The sequence below is a fragment of the Ylistrum balloti genome, unplaced genomic scaffold, assembly GCF_031769215.1.
Source record: "Ylistrum balloti isolate Yb309-2 unplaced genomic scaffold, AGI_CSIRO_Ybal_v1 Utg370450, whole genome shotgun sequence".
NCBI lineage: Eukaryota > Metazoa > Mollusca > Bivalvia > Pectinida > Pectinidae > Ylistrum > Ylistrum balloti.
In genome coordinates this window covers 1218960-1242653 of record NW_026782299.1, presented here as the reverse complement: position 1 = coordinate 1242653, position 23694 = coordinate 1218960, and the positions used below count along the sequence as shown (strand labels likewise).

General features: G+C 35.5%; 2 protein-coding genes across 6 annotated transcripts; both read right to left on the bottom strand.

Annotated features, from left to right (window-relative positions):
* Window positions 1-1423: 1423 nt before the first annotated feature.
* LOC132555019 (transcriptional repressor CTCF-like) lies at window positions 1424-17364 on the bottom strand. 5 transcript variants are annotated; one of them, XM_060219354.1, is made up of 11 exons: window positions 17309-17364; window positions 15064-15364; window positions 14028-14317; window positions 12814-13020; window positions 11167-11265; window positions 9129-10314; window positions 7684-8135; window positions 6819-6971; window positions 5708-5816; window positions 5351-5441; window positions 1424-4541 (listed from the first exon to the last, which is right to left on the bottom strand). In XM_060219354.1, exons 2-11 carry the CDS (start codon window positions 15329-15331, stop codon window positions 4475-4477), a joined length of 2922 nt encoding a protein of 973 aa, XP_060075337.1. In that variant the 5' UTR covers window positions 15332-15364; window positions 17309-17364; the 3' UTR covers window positions 1424-4474. The 5 variants fall into 5 exon arrangements, with proteins under 5 accessions (XP_060075337.1, XP_060075334.1, XP_060075335.1 ...); XM_060219351.1 differs by lacking the exon at window positions 17309-17364 and adding an exon at window positions 17011-17089; XM_060219352.1 differs by lacking the exon at window positions 17309-17364 and adding an exon at window positions 16836-16878.
* Window positions 17365-18013: 649 nt separating this feature from the next.
* On the bottom strand, window positions 18014-20200 carry LOC132555035 (uncharacterized). The gene has a single exon (XM_060219374.1). It carries the CDS (start codon window positions 20071-20073, stop codon window positions 18331-18333), a length of 1743 nt encoding a protein of 580 aa, XP_060075357.1. The 5' UTR covers window positions 20074-20200; the 3' UTR covers window positions 18014-18330.
* Window positions 20201-23694: the final 3494 nt, after the last annotated feature.

Genomic DNA, 23694 nt, shown 5'->3' with positions numbered 1-23694 from the left:
ATGCACAAAAACATTGTCGACACTCTCCGAATGATAATGATATGAATGAGAGTTGGGATTCTCCTATCTTATTTTAATTTGTTGACGTTGTTAATAAAATGATATGCAAACTTTCACATATCATAATTAACAGAAAGTACACAATTCTGAACAGTTATTTAATTTTAACAATTGAATATCTAACCAATTGGTCGCTTTAAACCCTGGAAAGAGACTTGATACATCAAATGACATTGTGTGGTACGGACAACACCTTAATACAGAAAGCCTTTTTCACCTTGAAAATAATTCATGTAACCGATGTACGTTATAAGCGTGACAGAGAGAAAAAATGAATTTGAAATAATCTGTATCTAAATTAGTATGCGCAAAGATATTGTTTACACTCTCCGAACGATAATGATATGAAGTAGTGTTGGGTTTCTCCTTTTTTATTTTAATCTTTTGACGTTGTTTATTCAAGAGTTATACAAACTTAAAATACAACAACTAACAGAAAAGGTTCAGAATTCCTTCAGGTGACATATTCACCTTTATGATCACAAAGCCGTAACGAACATTGCTCCACGAAGATTGAGTCATTATAAATAGAACTACCGTGTAATAGTATATTGTCTGTCAAAGCAAATACAATTAAAAAGCAGAGTACATTTGGCAATTGAGGACACACGAGAGACCTGCACTGCAAGATCATGTTTAGAGGCTTCTTTAGACCTTGAAGTGTTAATAACTTCTCATGACCGATTAAAACATCTGTTATTCGTCACACAGAAAAAAAAAATTTCCTTCAAGCAAAATATATACGTAGAATTATCCTCCTTGGTCACTTGATAAATTATAGGTTTTAGCGGAGTCGGTAATATGGCATGTATTCATGTTTACAATGAAAGCTAACAATGCTGAAAAATTATTAGTATGTTTTACATGTACATGTGCATACGTCTGTGCCAACTGTAACCACAATTAGTTCCCAAGACCATCCTTTGTCACCTCTCCATTTTCAGATAGTCACCAACACAAATTAGTGTAGTCAGGATAAGAATTTGGGTGGTTTCATACAATTATAATAAATGTGATGGGAGTCTGTAACTATATCTGTTTTGATGCAAAAGTTGAACGGTGGGGTGGGGAAAGGACCGGGGGATGACACTTTACTATTCTATCATTTAATAATATTTTTGACTCCACTAATTTACTATTTGATGGACGGAAATATTGATCTAAAAGGTGGAATATAATGGGGTGTAATGAGAAAATACAGGTTATATTTAGATCAAGTCAACATTGTCAAAGAAATTTAAGGCCAATGTACTTCAATTATCTGTTGATGGTAGGCTAAAAACAACGTTTTATTGCTGACTTGTCTATTTGTTTAACGAAACCTTTTGACGAAAGCAACAAGAAAATACAAAAATAAAAACACTTTAGGCTGAATCATATTTTATCTCAAAGTTTGCGAGAAATAAAACTTTCTTCTAAAATTGTCCATTGGCAACACTCTATTCATACAATACAAGTATAGTAAGCAAACACACTCGTGCTTATGCTCAACATCTGAATTCCAATCAACAATAATCAAATACTAAGCAGATCTAACATTCCAATTTTGTCATGACAATATAAGCACAAGTTCCGTTCTCTCTTCTAAATGCATAATTACATGATGTCAATTTGGTTTGACATTCACCATTCCCTCTTTTATTCCAAACTCATTTAAGGTACTATTACCATTTTTTTTATTCCACAAAACACATTTTCACCAGTTATTATCATTTTTCTCAAAAATGCTATTGGAAATTCTCGAAAACATCAACACAGACAAGCCATGAATTCCCAATACCGATGTATTGAAAGTCCTAGGTAACCATGCAGGGTACTCTCGTGAATATTTCTCGTGATGTTGACTTTGTATTTCATACAACCACAAACAGTTTAATATTAAACAGATCACTACAAATGTAAATTTTCTGTGAGAGTTATTCTTAATGAGTCATCAATTAACGACAGAACGACAGTTCTGGCAGATATCTACCTAACAGAATCAACACAGAATTTTTAATTTCTTGTGTGATGATTGGTACATTTTGACCAAGCAAACACTTGTTTAAAAGAATCTCATTTTGATGACAATTACAAAGTAAAATTTACAATGCACAAAGTATACAAAGTATAAATCTACTTTTCTTATCTGATAAGTTTACAATTATACATAAATGTCAAATATATGGACGTTTGTATCAGAATTCATGTCACTGTGAAAACATTCGTGGGTTTTATTAATCTTTTGTGGAAAAATAGGTCATGAAAACATAGAATTGTTAAGTTCAAGCAACACATATTGGCATATCTCCTAAAGTTCATCCTTAGACACACATATACTCTTACACACTCACTTTTAACAAGATGGTGGAAATAAATATATAATAAAAGAAATAGGAAATACATAACAATTTACGCATAATCATTTTCTTGTTTAGCACAGGCCCTGACATGCACCTCTACGTATAGTTGTTACATTTTGACAAGTCACAAATAAAACTGTATTGTAGGTAGAACATCAAGACAAGAGTAGCTGGAAACCAGAAAACTCCTTGTTGTTTTTTCTTTTTTTTTTCAATTTTTTTCCATCAACAAGCAAGTTATCAAAAAGTCATGCAACAATTTGTTTGGAAAAGAGAAGATTTTTATCAATTCTCTCAATATCAAGTATAAATTTGGTCAATATCAGGATCACAAAAGCTTCTAACATTAATTCCTCTCAATGTAGAGTATATATTAAGGAATATAAGCTTAAAGCCAAATACAGATGTATGTTATATTTACAATTAATAGCTGAAGTTATAATTTTTTTGCAAATGAAATGAAAAGTCAATTAATCATGGCTTTCAGTTGATTCGTAGACTGTTTTATTCTTCTGAGCCTAATCAAATGACCTGTTCCAATTGTTCAGACCACATCAGATAAGTTATTCCTCAAGTTTCTTATATGACAGGCCAGGTCAGATCGGTCATTCCTCAAGTTTCTTTTATCTGACAGGCCTGGTCAGATCAGTCATTCCTCAAGTTTCTTTTATGACAGGCCAGGTCAGATCGGTCATTTCTCAAGTTTCTTTTATGACAGACCAAGTCAGATAAGTCATTCCTCAAGTTTTTTTTTTATCTGAAAGGCCAGATCAGATAAGTCACTCCTCAAGTTTCTTTTATCTGACAGACCAAGTCAGATAAGTCATTCCTCAAGTTTCTTTTATCTGACAGGCCAGGTCAGATAAGTCATTCCTCAAGTTTTTTTTATCTGACAGGCCAGGTAAGATAAGTCACTCCTCAAGTTTCTTTTATCTGACAGACCAAGTCAGATAAGTCATTCTTCAAGTTTCTTTTATCTGACAGGCCAGGTCAGATAAGTTACTCCTCAAGTTTCTTTTATCTGACAGACCCAAGTCAGATAAGTCATTCTTCAAGTTTCTTTTATCTGACAGGCCAGGTCAGATAAGTCACTCCTCAAGTTTCTTTTATCTGACAGACCAAGTCAGATAAGTCATTCCTCAAGTTTCTTTTATCTGACAGGCCAGGTCAGATAAGTCACTCCTCAAGTTTCTTTTATCTGACAGACCAAGTCAGATAAGTCATTCCTCAAGTTTCTTTTATCTGACAGGCCAGGTCAGATAAGTCATTCCTCAAGTTTTTTTTATCTGACAGGCCAGGTAAGATAAGTCACTCCTCAAGTTTCTTTTATGTGACAGACCAAGTCAGATAAGTCATTCTTCAAGTTTCTTTTATCTAACAGGCCAGGTCAGATAAGTCACTCCTCAAGTTTCTTTTATCTGACAGACCAAGTCAGATAAGTCATTCTTCAAGTTTCTTTTATCTGACAGGCCAGGTCAGATAAGTCACTCCTCAAGTTTCTTTTATCTGACAGACCAAGTCAGATAAGTCATTCCTCAAGTTTCTTTTATCTGACAGGCCAGGTCAGATAAGTCACTCCTCAAGTTTCTTTTATCTGACAGACCAAGTCAGATAAGTCATTCCTCAAGTTTCTTTTATCTGACAGGCCAGGTCAGATAAGTCACTCCTCAAGTTTCTTTTATCTGACAGACCAAGTCAGATAAGTCATTCCTCAAGTTTCTTTTATCTGACAGGCCAGGTCAGATAAGTCACTCCTCAAGTTTCTTTTATCTGACAGACCAAGTCAGATAAGTCACTCCTCAAGTTTCTTTTATCTGACAGACCAAGTCAGATAAGTCATTCCTCAAGTTTCTTTTATCTGACAGGCCAGGTCAGATAAGTCACTCCTCAAGTTTCTTTTATGTGACAGACCAAGTCAGATAAGTCATTCCTCAAGTTTCTTTTATCTGACAGGCCAGGTAAGATAAGTCACTCCTCAAGTTTCTTTTATATGACAGACCAAGCCAGATAAGTCATTCTTCAAGTTTCTTTAGCTGACATGCCAGGTCTGATAGTCATTCCATGAGTTCCTTTTAGCTGATTTTCATCCTCTTGGAGGTACTAGAACTATCTTCATTAGTGTCTCTTTTCTTTTTCGATCTGAAATAAGAAGAGGAAATTATAGACTTTCACAGTTATTCACGCCACCCTGGGATGTATAATTGATGTCTACATTTCTTCTTAATAAATCACCTCAGATATATTTCCCTTTAAGCATAGTTAATAAAGCCAAAGTTTTTTTTTGGAATCTACATTCTCTTGCTCTCTTCATACACCAATGGTTTTGATCCTCAAATCAATCAAATTTTAAAACTAATAATTATATTCTCAAACCACTTTTGTTTCAAATTCAGAATACTTCCCTGGTACTACTAAAATCATACTTGTTTGTCATTTGCTTCAGTGAAAGAAATATGAGTCTTTGACTTGCCAACCATGGAGCAAACTCTTAAACAAACTTTAAACTTCTCTTAAAGATGTAGTACATGTCTACATATTCTCATCTGATATCAATTTTGTTTAAGAATGTGCTGCAAAGTTTGAGAAAAGCTATGCTAAAGGTTGACAAAATTGACAGAAACCCAAGTAATCACAACCTGTGTCCCAATCTAAAAAATCTACTTTTTACCACACTTAGTCACTGTAATACATATAATATCTGAGATTGTCAATCTTAACCAAATTTCTTGGTGTTGATGTCAACATTACTGCCGATAGAAATGCTTTACTAGTTATCTCCCTTCTATTTCTTAGTAAAAAAAATCACATATAATAACATTTCCCAACAGAAATGATTATTGACACAGACTTTTCCTGTTGAACTTTTTTTCAGGTTTCAAAATTAAATGTGTTCAAGCAATAAGTGATTTCCCTCAACAATTTCATTACAGTACAGTAAGGTAGTGCACCTTGTATCTATTGCTGACTGTAGACTAATGACAACATTCTCGGCTGCTTCCTGGCCCTGCACTGCTGTATGTAAATCAATTTGCAGCATATCTGTATAAAACAACAATTGCAGTTTAGTGGCATGTAAAATATTTTAAAAAGATGCATTTTCATCCTGAATAAAAACTTAAAATACATTTTCATCTAACTTCTGATTATAAAATTACTAACTACTTATGTGAGTAATTGTTAGAAACTAGATAATTACAAAGCTATGAAAGTACATACCAGAATTTTAAATCAAACTAGAATGTATATCTTGTGGCTGTTTAAATCCACAAACCCCCATTTCACCTGCCCATTTCACCTGTACTTACCCACATTCCCATCCTCTGCACTAGCTCCACTTTGTTGAAAAATTTGCTCCACTTCCTCTTCATGTTCACTATCAGTTTCCAAGGCAACCTGAGTTTCAACATCTTTTCTCTGTTTAAAACAATATGTACAATTTTAAAATGTGAAATGCAAATTTTAAAACAGAAATGTTGAATGATATATAGACATAAGGTAATACATGTAGTTTGAAGTAAATAAGTTAATTTGAAGTTCTGTATTTGTTTCTTTTGGAAGGCATCCTGGCCCTTCACACTACCGAAATATAAAGAATATCCCTTATTCTAATTAATTTCTTATAGCCTTGTATTCCTAAATGAATGTTTCCTCCATTTAAGCATAAGCTATGGTTAACATGTATTATATTCATCAAAAAAATAAACAATATTGAAAAAAAAGCATTGCCTCCATTCATTCCGTTCAATAAATGAATCATTCATTTTATATCAAAACTCATTTGTTATATTGAAATTGTCTTGCACATGTATGTTCTGTTGAAATATTAGTGGTGTATGTGTGGACAACATTCAAAAGTAAAAGGATTTCATGGAATGAAAAATGTGTATCATGCAATATGATTGGAGCAGTATACATGAAATTATTTTTTCACCTAAATAAACAATGCCTTGCAATTTCACAAATATAAATAATTGAATAAATAAAATAAAAATGAAAGTAATAATAGAATGGAAAATACACAGATTCCAGAGACATTTTCAAGACCAGCAAGAAAAATTTTGTAGGTAGATGTAACTGTTTATAAAAAGTGAGTTTCTTAAACAATGCAATATTGTGGTACAAATTGGAAAGTGACCATGTTCCATTTTTCTTGGTTTTTTAGTAAACCCCAGTCGAATATCAACTTATCATAACAACCATATTTGCATCACTCCAAATAACAGTATGTTCACTTCATATCATGGAATGTAAAAAGTATATGCTTATAGATAATGGAATGCTTTCTAGCAATACATCATAGAATTGCTGGAAAGCTGGGAATTGGAGCAGAGTAAATAATTGTATCAAGGAATAATTGGACACTGAAAAACATATATACAGAAAAACTGTCAATGTGTGCTTTGTTTGACAACCAACCTCATCATCGGTCTGCGGTTGCAGATCCTGCAGTACCGACTCAGCGTCTGGGTTTGTCACAGTAGCAGTTGCCATCGATATTCTCAGAGGCTGGCTGTCCAAGGTTCCACCACTTGTTACCTGTAAAATGGAGTCAGGGTGGCCATCCTCCACCTACAAAGGAAAACAAGTGGATTTTGAACAATATCCAAGGAATGTGTATATTCTACACTCATATGGACTGACATGTGTAGTTCATAATACACAATAACAAACTGAAACACTATACATATACACATATAAAAACCACAAAATTGGAAACACTTCTGATTAATAATATATAAATTTTCTCATATTAAATCTTATAACACTTTACAATTAGTTTCGCTACCTCAGCAGGACAAAATGGTTGCCTGCATGGTAACACCATATGACTTCATCAATAACCATGAAAAACTCAATATATATGCAACTTTCACAAAAAATTCACACAAAAAAAGGGATTCATTTAACAGGAAATATGGAAGAATGACTTGACAAACAAACAGTTTAACTCCAAAAATTATCATGTGTCTTGTTATTCTGTTTCATAAGTTATTCAAGTATTTGAATTCAAACACACAAGCAATCTTTACCTGAATTACCAAACATGTACTCCTCAGATTCAATAAGTTAATAAATTGTCCACATTACTGAAATTAACATTGATATACAAATGCACTATAGCTGTTATTTCACTTTGGAATAAACTCTATGATGTCATATGGTGACTCTTTATATTTCTATAGATTAATTTTTTAACAATTTTGCTGGGATTACAAAATTTTCAGAAAGAAAATTGCACGCTGAGAAAATCAATTTAAAATTCTATATCCCGAGTCATTACCTGTTCTCTGTCCTCAGTCATTCCCATAAGGACATCTTCCACATCTTTTTCATGGGCCAGACTTTGTAGTTTGGATGTGACTTCCTCCACCCTGCCATCTGGATGTACTATGACAATTTTTGGTGTATTTCCTAGCTTTCCTTCCCTCATCTCTGTCAGTAGACTGCCCTGTAAAAGCTGCTCAGCAGTAAGTGGAGATGACAGACTATCTCGCGTCCGCCCCTGACCAGCAAGGTCCTTATACTGAACACTGTCAGGGTCATGTTGTTGCATGTGACGCATTAGGTTGCCCTTATGAGCAAACGTCTTGTCACACTCATCACATTCGTACATCTTGTCTCTTGCCTCAGGTGGGCTGTACTCTGGTGAGTGATACAGGTTTATGTGTCGTCGTAGTAGTTGTTTTTGGCGAAAAGTCTGACCACATTCCTTACATTCAAACGGTTTTTCACCTGAAAGAGATAACAACAGCTATGCAATTACAAGTCCCTCTAAAATTGAAATTACATATTTAGTAATCATCTGTTGGTATGTTAATGCATGCAAGACTAAATTATGATACTCAAGTTTATGTGTAATAATGTGACTCTTAACTAACAAGACAATCAGGTGAATTTCAGTCACCCACCGAGCACCAACAATTTTTTTTTGGGATGCAGGTGAAGAGTCAAGATATAAGACAGAGTGACCTATTTTTGATACATGACACATCACTTCACCAAGGTGAATGCCTATCCCAAAGTATGAACATCTAGTGATAAAATGTGTAGCAGATAAAGCCCAGCCAAAATTTTTCTAGAATGTTGTTGAAAAGTCAAAATATAGAACAGAATGACCCAATTACAATACATGGCACATCACTTCACCAAAGTGAACCCATATCCCCAAGTATGAAGTTCAAGTGATGAGTGGTGTAGGAGACAGTCTGGTCAAGATAGCAGAAGGTTGGACACAATGCAAAACAATAGTCACAATGCAAAAATTAGTTCCCTTATCCCTTCATCTGTACTTTTAAGTGTGAATATGTGACTCTCCATTATCAGTATTGACTGTAATGTACATGTGACTCTATATTATGGTACTCATCAGTATCTGTGAGAAAGTCCATAGGACTCTTCACTATAATTCTAATCTGTATACATGGGAATGTGACTGGCCACAACTGAAATCTTCACTGAGAAAGTAACTATCAATTTCAGAAACTTCTGTGTATGTAAGTATGGGACTCTCTACTGAACTGTGTGTGTATATATGACTAACCACTACAATATCGATCTGTATGTGTCCTTTATGTCCCTTTCCTGCAATACCAAATTTTATGTGTTATAACCTATGTGTGTATACACTTCTACACTATAATACTCACCTGTGTTTTTAAATGAGTGTATGTGACTCTCATTATAAAATCAATTTGTTTGAGAAAGACTTTACATTGTAACACTCACCTGTGTGTGTGAGTATGTGACTCTCCAAATGACGGATAGACTGAGCAGCATAGTCACATTGTTCACATTTAAAGCACTTCTCTCCTTCGTGACTTTTCATGTGTAACTTGTACGTGTATCGATCTGGGTAGGTACTGCCGCATTTCTTACAGGACAAAGGTTTGGCACTGCTGTGTAGCTTCGACATGTGGATCTTTAAATCTGTTTTCCTACCGCATGTTGTAGGACAAAGGTGGCACTGAAACACAGGTTTATTACCGGAGTGGATGAGTTTGTGAGCTTTGAGACTGTTACTCTGTGTGAATCGTGCATGACATACATCACACTCGTATGGCTTCTCTCCTGTGTGTATCCGCATGTGTCGCTTCAGTTTATAGGTATCAGGACTGGCATAGTTACAGTGGGAACAATGATACGGACGCTCACCTGTGTGTGACCGCATGTGTCTCTTCATCTTACTCAACTCCACACTGGCATAATCACACTCAGTACACTTGTGTGGCTTCTCAAAGGTATGTTTGTAGCGAATATGCCTTACCAATTCCCCTGAGGTGGTGAAAGCAGCAGCACATTCCTTACACTTGTGTGGTCTAGTGCCTGTGTGAGTGTTCACATGATTCTGTAAGGAAGCCATTGTCTTGAATCCACGATCACAGATGTTACACTTGTGGGGCCGGTCCTCTGAGTGGGTCTTCATATGGCGCATCAACAGGTACCGTTTAGGACTTGTGTAATCACAGTAGTGACACATAAGCTGCGCTTGGTGTGCTATTGGCAGCCCTATACGCTTTGGCACAATTGTGATAACACGCCGAGTGGTACCATCCTCCTGGACAATTTCCTCCACCATTTCTTGTGTTTCATCCTTCATGTCCAACACGCTGCCCATGTCAAGGGACAACTGTTTTGGAGAACCAATACTGTCTTCCTTATCAGGCTGTGACACTATCAGAACGTAACTCATTTCACCGCTGGGATTCATTTCTGAGGGTACAATAGTGACTGTCTGGAAGTTATTGTCACCAGTGTTTAGAACTATGGAGTTGGGATTGCTGTCATTCCCCTCTGTGCCCATGATCTCCATGGCCCCTTCCCGAGCCTGAACAGCGACCAACTGTGGCTGAGTACTGTCAGATGAGTTCTGTAGAGCTACAAGTTGTGCTGAATTCAGTTCTGTCTGGCCAACCTGTGAAATGATCATATGCATTTGGGTAAAAAAAAAGAACATCTGAATATAACTGTATACTACATCTACATAATATTAACAAAAGAAATATAGTAAGAGCATTTATCATATGTGTCACTTAAAAGTGTCAAATGTGACCTGCAATTATCTGCAACATAAGAATAAAATTTGACACAAACTAATTTCACAATTTCCCTATGTACATCATCCATATTTCACTTGCATCACAAAATATACGTATACCCCCACCCCCTGCTTTGCACACATGAAAGATATGAGTTCCTGTAATATTTGTGAAATATGTACAATTTTGAACAGGAAATTAATATTTGATCATTGTCTTCAATTTTCATGCCACAAAAGGACACCATTTAAGAAGTCCTGACCAGCAATAATGATAATTCTGTCATTAGGGTAAAAGGCTGCATTCTCATCAACTAATTAAAAAAATTCCATGCAGCACACAAATATTCAATAATAAACAAATGCACCTGTTAATTAGTTAATAAGTGAATACATAGACTTTCAATCATACAGTAATTATGAAACTGTGTGAAAGAAGGTCAGTTAGTTTCAGACAGATATGTCGCAGGTTCAACTGGTCCAACCATTTCAACCACTTACACAAATATAACCTTAATCGTACAGATATAGAATATTTTCTCTAATCAGATATCAGATGTTAAAGTGAGATAAACATTAGTTACACTGTTTAGGAAAACTTTTGAAACTTACAAAAATAAAAAGGATGAATTTGAGACATCAGTAAACAAAGATAAATTAGTACAATCTTATTTTATCTAGAAATGCCACATTCTGAACGTTTCACTTTTACTTTTGGTAAATGTGTACCGTAATTGTCTGTAATTGGTTGAGAGTGGAGGTATTAGCTGCAACAGATGCCAAAACAGCCACAGGATCTGAGCCATTCCCAACAGTGTCAGCTAGTTCCTGTTCATCATGTAAAACAAAAATCAAAATCATTGACACATTCCTACACTCTGGAAAAGATTATCATGGCTATTCCAGTAAAACATCTACAGAACTCCAGGACTTACAAAATAAATTGCTTCTATCCATGATTCCATTTTCTGTCTATTACTGTCAAGCAAATAACAAATTAATTTTTCTGGGTTGCCCCTATCATGCCTAAACAAAACCTGGAGACAATAGTATAGAAGTTCTTGTAACACAACTAGTAGAGGATCCAAGTGTGACATTTCGATGACCTTCATCAGACAAATGACCAGTGTAAAGTGTACTAGCAATGACAAAGTTAGTGTACGAGATGGTAAGAAATTGACCACAATTATTTTGGCTGTATTATAATTCTATGTACACTGAGGTCAAAATAGTGTGACGAGAAAGTAAACAGATAATACAAAAAAAAAAAAAAAAAAAAATACAGAAGGTGGTAACATTGTGCTAGGTCAGTTTGGCAAACTTTGTTTAACACTTGGCCCTAGATGAGCCAGGGTCTCTGGCTCCCTTTGTCCCTGTATAGTACTAGCTTGCTGCAAAATATCCAATCTTCTACTGGTTGTGTTATAAGAACTAATTCTATTGACATTGCCAACCTGAAGAAGGAGTCCTGGGGTGGGATAGATGTTTTAATGAAAGAGCCCTTAAAGACTGTCTTTCCTATTGCCTTTTGAAAAGCATCTTTTGACTTAACATTCACTGTGGAAAATTTATGAACATCAAATCAATATGCTATCAATTTAATGATACTGGTAAAATTTAATGCATATATGCCGACTAGCCAAGGCACAAATAATCAAAATTAAATTATTATTGCTAGTCAAATAAAAACTTACTGATAACATGTATCACTTACATCACATGTACATATATGAAATAAAATGAACAAGTGTCACAAACTCAACATATAATCGTTCAATGTGAGTGTCACTGGGAAGCTTTGATGTATCTGTAAGCACTAGTATTATACACAGCCATGTAACTATTTTGTAGGGGTACCATACCTCTAAATAATGGGCAGCAGAATCACATACTGTTCCATGCATTTTATAAGAATAATGGATGCAGATTGTAGAAGTACCTGTTCAATGCTGTTTCTGATAGCATTAAAATCAGAAGGTCTACATACTTGTTTAAATTTGTCAGTGAGAATGATGGACAGAGTGGCATGTGTGCCTGTTCACTACTGTCTGCCAACAGGCAATGGGAGGAGGGAGGGGCTACTTGTTAAATGCTGTCTGTCAACAGGCAGGGGGAAGCAGAGGGAGGGGGTTGCTTACATGTTAAACACTGTCTGTTAGAGAGGAATTATCAGGTATGGGACAATATATCTGTTCAATACTGCTGGTGAGCATGGTGAACACTGAATTGATGGCTATTTGCTGAAAGTTGTCTGTGAGTTGTGCGCACATGTACAGGAAGAAGACATTTGTAGTGTGTTCAATGTTGACTGTGAGATACAAAAAAAGTTGACTAATGTGTTCAATGTGTAGAGGTGGATACAAAAGGTTGATGTACCTGCTCTATGCTGTCAGTGAGAGTGGTGGACACAGTTGGGATATGTATTAGTTGACCAGTGCTAGTATTCAGTCCTGTAGTCAATCCAGTGGTCAATCCTGCTGCTCCTGCATCCACAAGCTGCATGTGCTCCTGGCCATCAATGGACACAACATGGACAATTTTCTGTTCTCCATCCCCTGACTCACTTACTGGTATCTCTAGTTGCTAAAATGAAATTTCAACAAATGTAATTGTAAATGTAATAACATATAATGTAAATAGTAAGGCAGTCATTCAATTATATCGGGACTGACTACTATCTATATGTCTATGACTTAATACTATTTCAACATAATGCAAGGATTCAAACCATCATACTGGAACAAAAACAGCAGCAACATCTTCAACAATTTTAAACATTTAATAGGTACAAACTTAAAAAGGTTTTATTTCATCCTTTGGTATCTTTAATTGTTCAGTGTTGTAGAACAGGAGGAAACTGAAGTTCCTAAGAAACAATCTACGTGTTGAGGTAGGTGACCACTTGCTCTTTCACATATGATCGAAGATTCAATCTCCTGAGATTTTAGTGAAAATGAGTGAACTAACAACTTTGCCTACCAATTGTACTTTAAGGTTTATTCCGTTAAAATATTTTCTTAAATGTTCAGCAGATGTGTATAATTAAACTACAATGTACATTTATTCAAAACAAGACAAATCTTCTCAGAATTTTAGAAGTAGTTAGATGTTGCACTGGTTTCCTGATGGGCCCAAATAATAGAAATCCAATGACTTTTCACTGTACCTGGCCACTTGTCCTCTGACAGAGAAACCATTCAACTTTGCAGACTTAAAAACCAAGTATTTTCAAATTTCAGCAAAAAAATATACTTGTAAGTGGACTGAAACTACCTCCTGAAATTAGCTCTTGGTTCTCGAAAACCATTTTTGGGGATCAAATTTCTTCACTCCTTCCTCTAATACTAAACCTAATATCAACTACTGCAATTGAATGGTATATAGTAAGTATTTGTTTCTATTTTGTTTATATAATTTCTAGTAATTTTCTACGTTTAAAAAATTGTTTAGACTTTCCAAAATGAACGAAAAGTCAGGAACATTTCCATGATATCAAAGGAAACATTGTAGCATTTTAAAATTAAATATACCAAAAAACAATAACAGACAAATTATGAGTTTTTCAAGGTCTTATGACACAAAAATCATACCTTCATAAAGCACTCTTTGTTGTCAACTGTCTTGGCGAGTTCCTCTACATTGCTAAGTTTTGTAACCTGATCCTGAGCAGCCATCTCTGCCATGTGTGCTTGGACTTCTGCCATACAGTTGGATACTGCCTGGTCCATACTTGGGTCTTCCAGATCAACAGGCACTTCCTCTGGTTGGCCATTTGTTATTGGTTGAGTCTGAACTCTGACATTAGCAGTTGCTTCCACTTGACTTAGCTGTTGAACAGCTTCATTAATATCCATGGCTGCACCATATGGAAGCTTCAGGTCTGATAAATAAATAAAAAATCTATAAATAACATGACAATATTTACTCTGTATCTGTATGTTAACTGTATTTGTTTTGGAGCATATAAATATTATACCAGGGCAATGAGGATGAGGAAGCTGTCGTCATTAGATATGAAATCATCACCATCCAGCAGTCCATGTAATATATAATAATGAAATTATATTGTTTATACATGAAAGGGTTTAGGTGACCACATTATGAAAGGATCAATCACTGCTCAAGATGAATAAATTTAGTTCGATATTTTTGGTTTAGTCCTTTGATCCATTCAATGCTATGTACAATTTTTGTACATTTTAGTAAGTAACATCACGATTTTGTCGCTGACAAGAAAAGTGCAACTTTCATTCTGACACTTTTTGTGCATAATCTACACTGAAAACAAATACCTTGCCTTAAATTCAACCTAACTTGGAGGACAAAATTTAATTTACCATGATATTAACCATTAATCATCATGTTTATAATGTATGTCTTGCATAATCTTGAATAACATGAATATGCTACTATTGCTACATCTGGATGATTACTATGGCTATAAGACTGATGTGTTACCATTAAAGGGAAGCAACTCTTCAAATCAAAATGTGTGATATTCCTTCACACTTCTATATATTTCAATTTGTCATATCATTGTTCTATAATGTAACATTCTGGTAAATCTTTAATGATAAGAAATGATGATGAATTAACTTTCACATATTTGAGATAAGGTCTATTTACCAACAACATTAACAACATTTTCTACATCAGAAGGGTCGATGGACTCCACTTTCTCAGCTTGTACAGTGATAAATCCAGACTGATCTCCTTGCCCATCTGACAAAGCCTCAGCGACAGCAACACCAGCACCATCCGCTCCAACAGTAAATTGGTCTGGATCATCAGTTTGTTCAATTTCTTTGTTAAATGTAACCAGGTAGTGCTGCAGGTCATTCAGATTGACTGGAACACCAGGGCTCTCTGTGGGATGTTCATTTCCCGGATCCATCTTTAAGTTCAATCGTTATAAAAGCTTTCTCTTCTGAAAAAAAAAGAGATACTCTGTACAAATTAAATAGTCAATTAACATTCCTTTACATCAGTAAATCTAACTATAATATTAAACATTTCTTATCAGGCTTACTTGTACATCATAATCACCTCACTATGTCTGAAAATGTATATCAAAACCAGTATTTACATCATCAGAAATTCATGTTTATGTTAAGGAAATAAAGAATGAATTTGCTCAGTTAGATAGATTATAGAATTTAATGTATATATAAAGTATATATGTATGTCACAGAATAAGCTTTAATATATTTTGAATAGACATCCATTCATTTGAATTATCTCAGATTACACCAACCTGCACACCACTTTTAACTTAATGTGAGGATAATACTTTAATTGTACTATAAATTCTTATTTACCATATCATTATTTACCTGTTTTGCCATGATATATTCCACATATGCAGAGAGCGAAAGTGATCGTAACCAATCGAGTATCAAGGATGATCTACCAATTATACTTATGTACAAGTGCTACCTGGTTGCTGACAATTGACCAAGTCAAATTCTGCCATATTTTTCCCTCCTTCTTCAAAATTTATCTCCCAAGACACAACTATTTCCTAAAAATGGGTAGAACAATCCCCTGCAAGATCCTGATTCAAGCCTTGGACTCTGCTAACTCTGAACAAACATACAATGTACCATCAATTGAATGACCTAATCATCAGCAATCGAACAAGTCCACTTCCCCTGCCAGGGCTCTCGATCTGCCAGATTTGGGGCCGATATTCGGCACCATTCCCAATGCAAAATAGCAACTTTATTCCCAATTTAGACCCGAAGTTATCCCAATTCTAAGGAAAAGGCCACTATTTTCCCCAATTCTAAGGGCCCTGGGCCACAGTCCCAAAATGGGGTGTGAGAGCCCTGCCTGCATTTGTCATTGTACATCTGAATTTTGAAATACTTCAGTGATGTACTTCTATATTGAAGAAGATCCACACCAGGCATACTTAGCAACACATGTACAACTAATTAAAATAGGAAGTTCATGAGAATATACAAAATTCAAACACATCAAAATTAAGGTTTCTACTTAAAGAATTAAATAAGTAAGGGAAAGTACTCATGTAATCGAATACATTAGACCTACTAATTTTGCCTATTGGTAGTTTTGTTTTTAATAAAATTTGGTACTTGGACTTACAGAGGGTTCAAACGTTAACGCTAATGAACTTTGGGCCTTTTCGTGTAAAATAGGTGAACTATCATCCAAAAAAACAAATTATGGGAAAAAAAGTGATGAAGTCGAACAAGAAGTTGGCACACAGACATCGTTATTTATGCAAAACACGATATGTTTAGTATTATTATTACGATACCCGTTTTCTCAACAACGGCGGACCAGACTATAGAAACTGAATATTCGTATTCCGTGTTTATTCAAATCTGGGACCGAATGTCAGAAAAAAAGAAATTCAAAACATTTTTCATCACCGTGACATGTGAGACAAACTGAAAGTTGAGGGTTATCTCATTTCGAAGGTACAGCGCCACCGTGCAGCAATGATTTTTGACCAGCGCCCTCTGCTAATGCTGCTCCTCGCCGGCAGGGGACGGGGTGCACCTTGAAATATTGGCGAGTTCTACCTGTAAATCAAGATATATTTACCTGTGTGTGATCCCAGTAACCAATGGAATATAATGATGCTATTATCGCTTCAATATTGTCGCATTTGATGTACAAACTTTCGAGATTTGGCCATGGTGATTTTCGAACTGAGAGAAAAATCCAAAATGGCGGCCTGTAACGGGAAGTGACAGCAGGCCCAACATGATAGCCTTTGGGCATTGAGCGTTACTTTAAGGTTTCGCATAGGCTTTTGTGATGTTTTATAGAGAAACGATGTCAATTTATGTAACTCACAGTTGTGAAGGGATTTTGTTTATTTTAACGTTTACAGTTTTACCTTAGCTATTTCCCATTTTCGTCACACGAGGGCGTTGTTTTATGACCTAGATTATTGCTTCCGCCATTTGCTGTAGACATGTCCTCTCTGCGCATGCATGTTTTGTACATAAAACGCGCGATTTTCAAAAATGGCGACTTGTATTCCTAGCAGCCTGGACCACAAAGTTATTAGGTCGCATGGCGCGCTGCGAACCCAACTTTTAACATTTTCGCTTTATTTCTGAAAAATTGAACCGATTTCAATCAAATAAATTTTGGGTGAAGGCGTTTTTAAGTTGTGATAATTTGTACCTAATAACATTTATTATGTTGAAATCAATTAATGAATATAAGAAATAATGAAGTTGATAAAGCAACAATTAAAAAGTCTGCATTGATCGTGTTGCTTTACATGTAGAGAAATATTTGCCTGATAGGCCTATCTCGGGTTGTCAATAGAATGGTAGTTCGTATAAGATAACCAGTAGAAGATACTTTCATCAGACATCAGGCCTTCACGTTTCTTGTTCAATTTTGCGAATGTCCTCTATATATCTTATATTGTCTCAGTGTCCGGCTTTGTTTCCATAGTCAATCAAATGACATTGACCGGTTGAACATTTCGCACACCGCACAGAAAAGTTTTTAACTCTTGTGATAGATGCATTGCTTTTAATTAATATGAGACAACACATATTGCTATTATTTACAAATTATCAGGGAAAACATGAACTTTTGAAAGTTAAGATTAATAACATGAAAATACCCGGATACAGTATCATATTATGCCTTCTTTACAATTCATGAAATAAACAACGATTATGTATTTGTGATACCAATCATGTAATTGTCTTTCAAATTTTCAACTTTCACAAACACATAAACACCATTCATAAGTAATTTAGTTATTATCGGAATCTAGGTAGTCAGAAAAGAAAAGCTTTGCACAATTTTCAAAAAAGTCTTAATTCACCAAAGGATTAGTGAGTAGTCGTATATGATGAAATATCACTATATTTACTCAACATGATGACATTAGGTTCAAATATAATATTTACTTGTAGCCGTTTTCTTTCTGTTAAAGAAACGTATCATTCTTTTCTTAATGCGCTTACAACACAATTTGATCTCCCGTCTGAATTTAGAATCCATGAAACCATACACAATAGGATTTAATGCACTATTAAAGAAGTAGAAATATGTAAGGAATGAACTGACGTTAGCGTGTTCTGCGATTTGTCTTGCTACACTAGTATCAAATACTTTGAGAATGGAAAAGAGTAAAAACGGAAGACATGTTCCGAAAGACAGGGCAGTCACGACAAGAAATATTATACTGAGACGGCGACTTCTGGTTAACCCCCTGTTGACTGCGGGAGATACTCGGAAGGAAAATACACGGTTCATTTTATCTCGATCACTTCCGGTCGCTGCCGGTTTGTTGTTGCCTGAAGGTACATTAGCCTCACTACTTTCTTTCTTCTGATCACATGCTTTGTCCACGGTTGGCAGATTGATTTTTGAATCTCGTTCTCTTACTTCGATTTTGTTTGTGGTCATATCCAGAAGTTCACCGATTTTGTCACGTCCCGGGGTCTGATTATCATCGTCCTTCTTTAGTTGACAATTTTCAACGCGATCTTTTGCCGACGCACACGAATCGGTTTTATGCAAAATGTCTGCTGTATGATGTACCAACATGATCGAATCGTCATCAGAAGAAGGCATATTTTCATCCTCGTCTTCTGAATTGTACATACAATCACAATTACAAATATCGGTATCTGGCGGATTGTAATGGGTTTGATCTGAAATGCAGTCATCAGAAACGATACTTTCTGTGTCATCTCTGTTCTGATATTCACCATCTGAGTTAGGGTATCTGCTGGAAGATTCTTCCGGCTGTTTATTTTGTTTATCTTTACCCATGAATACATCTAGTATAGATATATTAGATGGTTTTCCTGGTCTAGCTATAGTGTTGACTTTTGTATGTCTTCCTATCGTGCTGATGTTTCCATGTTTACATAACGTATTTGTCTTCTGCTTCTGATTCCCAGCGCCACTTGGTCTTGTGGGAGTATCTACCACACTGATCTTCGAGCGTTTTATCAGAGTTCTCCCGATCAAGATATAAATCACTAGACACACTGAGAACGAGATGGTGAAGAGAACACCGTTCATGATTCTCTGGTATGTGGTAACTGGTGACGTTGCGGATTCTGCAGATATGGTACAATCATGTCCAGTTTGATATCCCGACACGGGCTGCTGTTTGATGCCATATATCTGCAGGGCAGGAACAGCCAACAGAAGAAATTCGGAAGCACCGATCACCGCACAAATGATATTAGATCTGGTTGGAGTTAAACCTGTTCGAAAAGGCATACAAACTTTCCAATATCTCACCGCGGCTATAAAGGTGAGCAATCCAAGAGAAAATGAAGGAAAAAACACACCCAGTAACTTGCCAATCTTACAAAGTGGTTCGTTTGTAAATGTCAATGTGTTATGCAGATCGTACAGAACAAACGGTATGCCTTCAACGCTAGACAAGAAGTCAACCGTAGATAGCCACAAAACCAGGACTCTGTGATTACTGCGTGAGAATTTGGTAAAATAGAGGAAAAAAGTCAGGCTGTTTCCAAAGCTACCTACCACAAATATGGTGATAAGGAATACAGTAACGGGGACAAAGTTTTCCGCGAAGTATATGGATTCCTGAACATATAATGATGGAAACAGTGTGAAATTGTCATATTCCTGCGAATTCGTCACGTTCATTATGCACACTCAACGTTTTTGATATGCACAAATACTTTTTGTCGGTTGTTGATTTCAGTTGAACTCGATATGAATCTCCGGTTGTGAATACAAAATGCTGATACAAACACCTAAACCATGATTGTCTGTTCAGCACACTATCGACACACACGTAATGATGCTTAGGTACACGAGTGTAGAGTGATTTAAATACAGCAATACTGCTATAAAGATAATTATGTTACTAATCGGTGTGAATCACAAACCTTCCGTTACACACTGCTTTGTGGTTTTTCTTAGTGTCCAGAAATTAACCTCTAGGTCAATGTTATCAGCACATTTGATATGTACACGTCATTCACTAATTATCTTGTGTTTAGAATGTTAAATAGAGTATGTTGCCGTCATAACAATTATAATAAATTAACCTTTTAAGATTTCTGACATAGTTTACTGAAAGTCTCGTAAATATAAATATTTAGGCTCTCCCCTGTGATTGTATTAAGTGACCACCTGGAACTCGTGTTTTCTTACTCTATTGGGTATGACCTGTGATTTTATTAAGTGACCACCTGGGACTCGAGTTTTGTTACTGTATCGGGTCTCTTTGTCTATTTAGCGGTCGCTTCATATAAGTTGGCATGAAAAAACGATTATCTCTGTGTAAGGCGACCTCTTAATACAAATGGTCTCTTTAGAAGGTCTCCTACTTAGTAATACAGATGGTCGTTATATATGCGAGTGGTCGTTTGGTTTTGTTGGGTCGTGCTCCTGTTATAATACAACCAATAAACAGTGATAATTTAATACTAATATTTATATATTTATTGGTTTATGGGGTTAGTGCACCTTCTTTTAATCTTACGCTTGTTTTGATCGATTTTGATCATCCTTACTCGATATGGATCTTCACACATTCGAGTCCCAAACATCAGGGAAGAGTAATAGAACGAAACAGTTTCACATTTTAGTTCCTTTACTTAAACTGTATTATAAAAACACTTTTTAAAACTGTGTGGCACATGTACAACCCTTCACACAAATATCCAAAATGTTGGTGCTATCAAAGTGTATCTGTCATAACTTCATTAACTTAACGACAATTGTAAAGTGTGGTATAAATTTCAACTTTGTTTTAGACTATGGAAAACAATCGCAGGTGATCTCGCACGCCTTTACGTATGATCGCAGAACATTAGAATCCACTGACTGCTAGCCTGACTGTATTGATGTAGCCTCATGTTAATCTGTTACTATAGAAGCAAACTCATATTTGAGTCAATGTAGAATTTTAGGCTAATGTTTTATCATTATAAATTTTCTAGATAGGTCATTTCGTGCGCATTTTAAATAGAAAAAAAACATGAAAAGTGTTGATTCTTGATTGATGACAAAATCTCAAAAATATCGCAAAGCGTGAAAATAACACGCGGCTTAATATACAGCACTAAGTATACTTTCACGTGTTAGATTAGTAATTATGTCTATACAGCGAAATAACGAATATCAAGGTGTGCAACACGGTGTGTAGTCTAATGTTAGGATAAGATAACTTATCAGAACAAAAGATAATGTTAAAGAATATTTAGAAATGATAGTAAAATAACTTAATCATTGTCTTATAACATATTACAGGTCAGAAAAGTACATACTATTGTTCTTGTAGTCATTCCGGATGCTGTGTCATCACACTTGACACTTCACCACACTCTGTCTTGTCGTCACGTTTTTACGATGTTAAGTGCAGACTCGTTGTCACTATATAACTCATTTTAAACTGAATAACCTACGATCGAGTCTTTCATCTTAAGTAATAGTCACATGATACTACAGGGTTAACCATTTCTTGTTTTCCTTACCCGTGTCATACCATCTCTTATTAATCACAGTCATAACTAGATAACTAGGCGATATGGTATGTGGTACATTTACAATAAAACAGAAGCTATTAATAAAAATTATTGTTCGCTTTAACAGATTTCTACCTATGATCCAGTTTGGTTCATATTCTAGCTATGCTGTATCGTAACCTGTATTGAACGTATAGTTTTATTTTTGCCCTTTTTGCAGCTCTTTGTGCGAGAATTTGTGTCATAGCAGTTGTTAGAGAAAACAGAGAACACTAGTGTTCAGTAGTGGAACCTTTTAACATGTCGTTGTTGATTCACTATTTATTACCAGTACCGAAAATTCCGTGATAAATAATTACTCTCAAAATCACTTATCACACAGAAGTTATGCAGTATGATTGTTATATATGTAATGACTGCAATGGGATACTATCCCCTTACATATATGAGGTTCTATGTACGCTACCCCTATTATGAATTTTGAGTAGTGGCGAGAATGGTGTCATGATAACGCTTTACCATAAAAAGACACGTACACAATTGTTAATGACTGCAAGGAATTAAACGTCTTTTTCTATCATGCAGTGGGGTGCATTGATTATCGTTATGGAAGAAAGGATATGGTTTTGGAAGGATTTTAATGTAAATTTACTTCTTATTTTTAAGAAAGCATATGTCGCTACTACCACAACGTTTTCGCTGGTTCAGGGTCATGATAAATTTGCACGAATAGAAATTTCTTGAGAAATGCATCGTTGACAATATGCTTTTTTTCCTGCATGCTTGTCGTTGGTCTTCCATTTGATGTGCGATTTTGAATATTCTAATAACTGTAGCATGTATTGGCCTTTTATATTACTATTGTTTTGACTCAACATCAGTTTCTGTCAACTTGTATCTTGCAATAAGTTAGTCTGTATAAGTGAAGCGTTTTTGACAATTTCATTCATTATGCGCAGAGAGTCTGTGATCCGTCCGTGAAAAGGTTTTGTTGTTGCTATATCTCGAGAATTTGTGGATGGATTGTTCGCAAACTTGATACGTGGATTCTGTTTGATCGATTGTTGGGCGCATTTGATTTTTGTACTAATGGCTAATAGACGGTCATTGTGAATTTTGATAATGAAACTTTGTAACAGATATTTATTGTGAAGTACTGGATGGATGCTGAAATTTCACATGTAGCTTTTACTGAGTAGATAAATATGCCTTTCTGATTTTGATACTTATCAGCGAAACAAAATGACTGACAGACAACCATCTTTGATTTTTACTATAAAAGTTATTAAAACTATTTCTTGAGATGTGCGGGATGGGTCTTTCTAAGACTTCATATGCAAGTTCCTAAATGTGCCCTTTTGATTTCGGAATTGATTACAAAAAACAAAGAAATCAAAATGGCTGACAAGCGGCCGTCTTGGATTTTGACAAAGCGTATATAGGTCACCTTGGCGACTAGATGTGTTCTCGTGATTTTGGGACTGATCAAACAAAACAAATGGGTGTCAGGCGACGATCTTCAATTTGGCAATTAAAAATCAATATTACTATTTCTTTGGGGAATTTTCAAATTTCATATGATCATGAGCGCACCACGTGGGAAAAGGGAAAAGAAGGGGGAAAGATCCAAGTTAAAATGAACAAAGATCAAACGATTTTGGACACCAAAATCCCTTGTACTGTAACTAGATTTATATAGGCGGGTAAAGACTTTTATACATCTGCAAATATCTAGTGATGATTTTAAAGCCGACTCCTGATATACCTTAGGAGTTAAAGTGGTACGTTCATT

What these genes read in the sequence shown, in the direction of transcription:
- LOC132555019 (XM_060219354.1), bottom strand. Translation starts at nt 15,331, where the DNA reads ATGGATCCGGGAAATGAACATCCCACAGAGAGCCCTGGTGTTCCAGTC. An exon ending in TGACTGAGGACAGAGAACAG is followed by an intron (nt 6,972 to 7,683) that starts GTAATGACTCGG and finishes TTTCCTTTGTAG; the next exon opens with GTGGAGGATGGCCACCCTGA. An exon ending in TGCAGAGGATGGGAATGTGG is followed by an intron (nt 5,442 to 5,707) that starts GTAAGTACAGGT and finishes TGTTTTATACAG; the next exon opens with ATATGCTGCAAATTGATTTA.
- LOC132555035 (XM_060219374.1), bottom strand. Translation starts at nt 20,073, where the DNA reads ATGAACGTGACGAATTCGCAGGAATATGACAATTTCACACTGTTTCCA.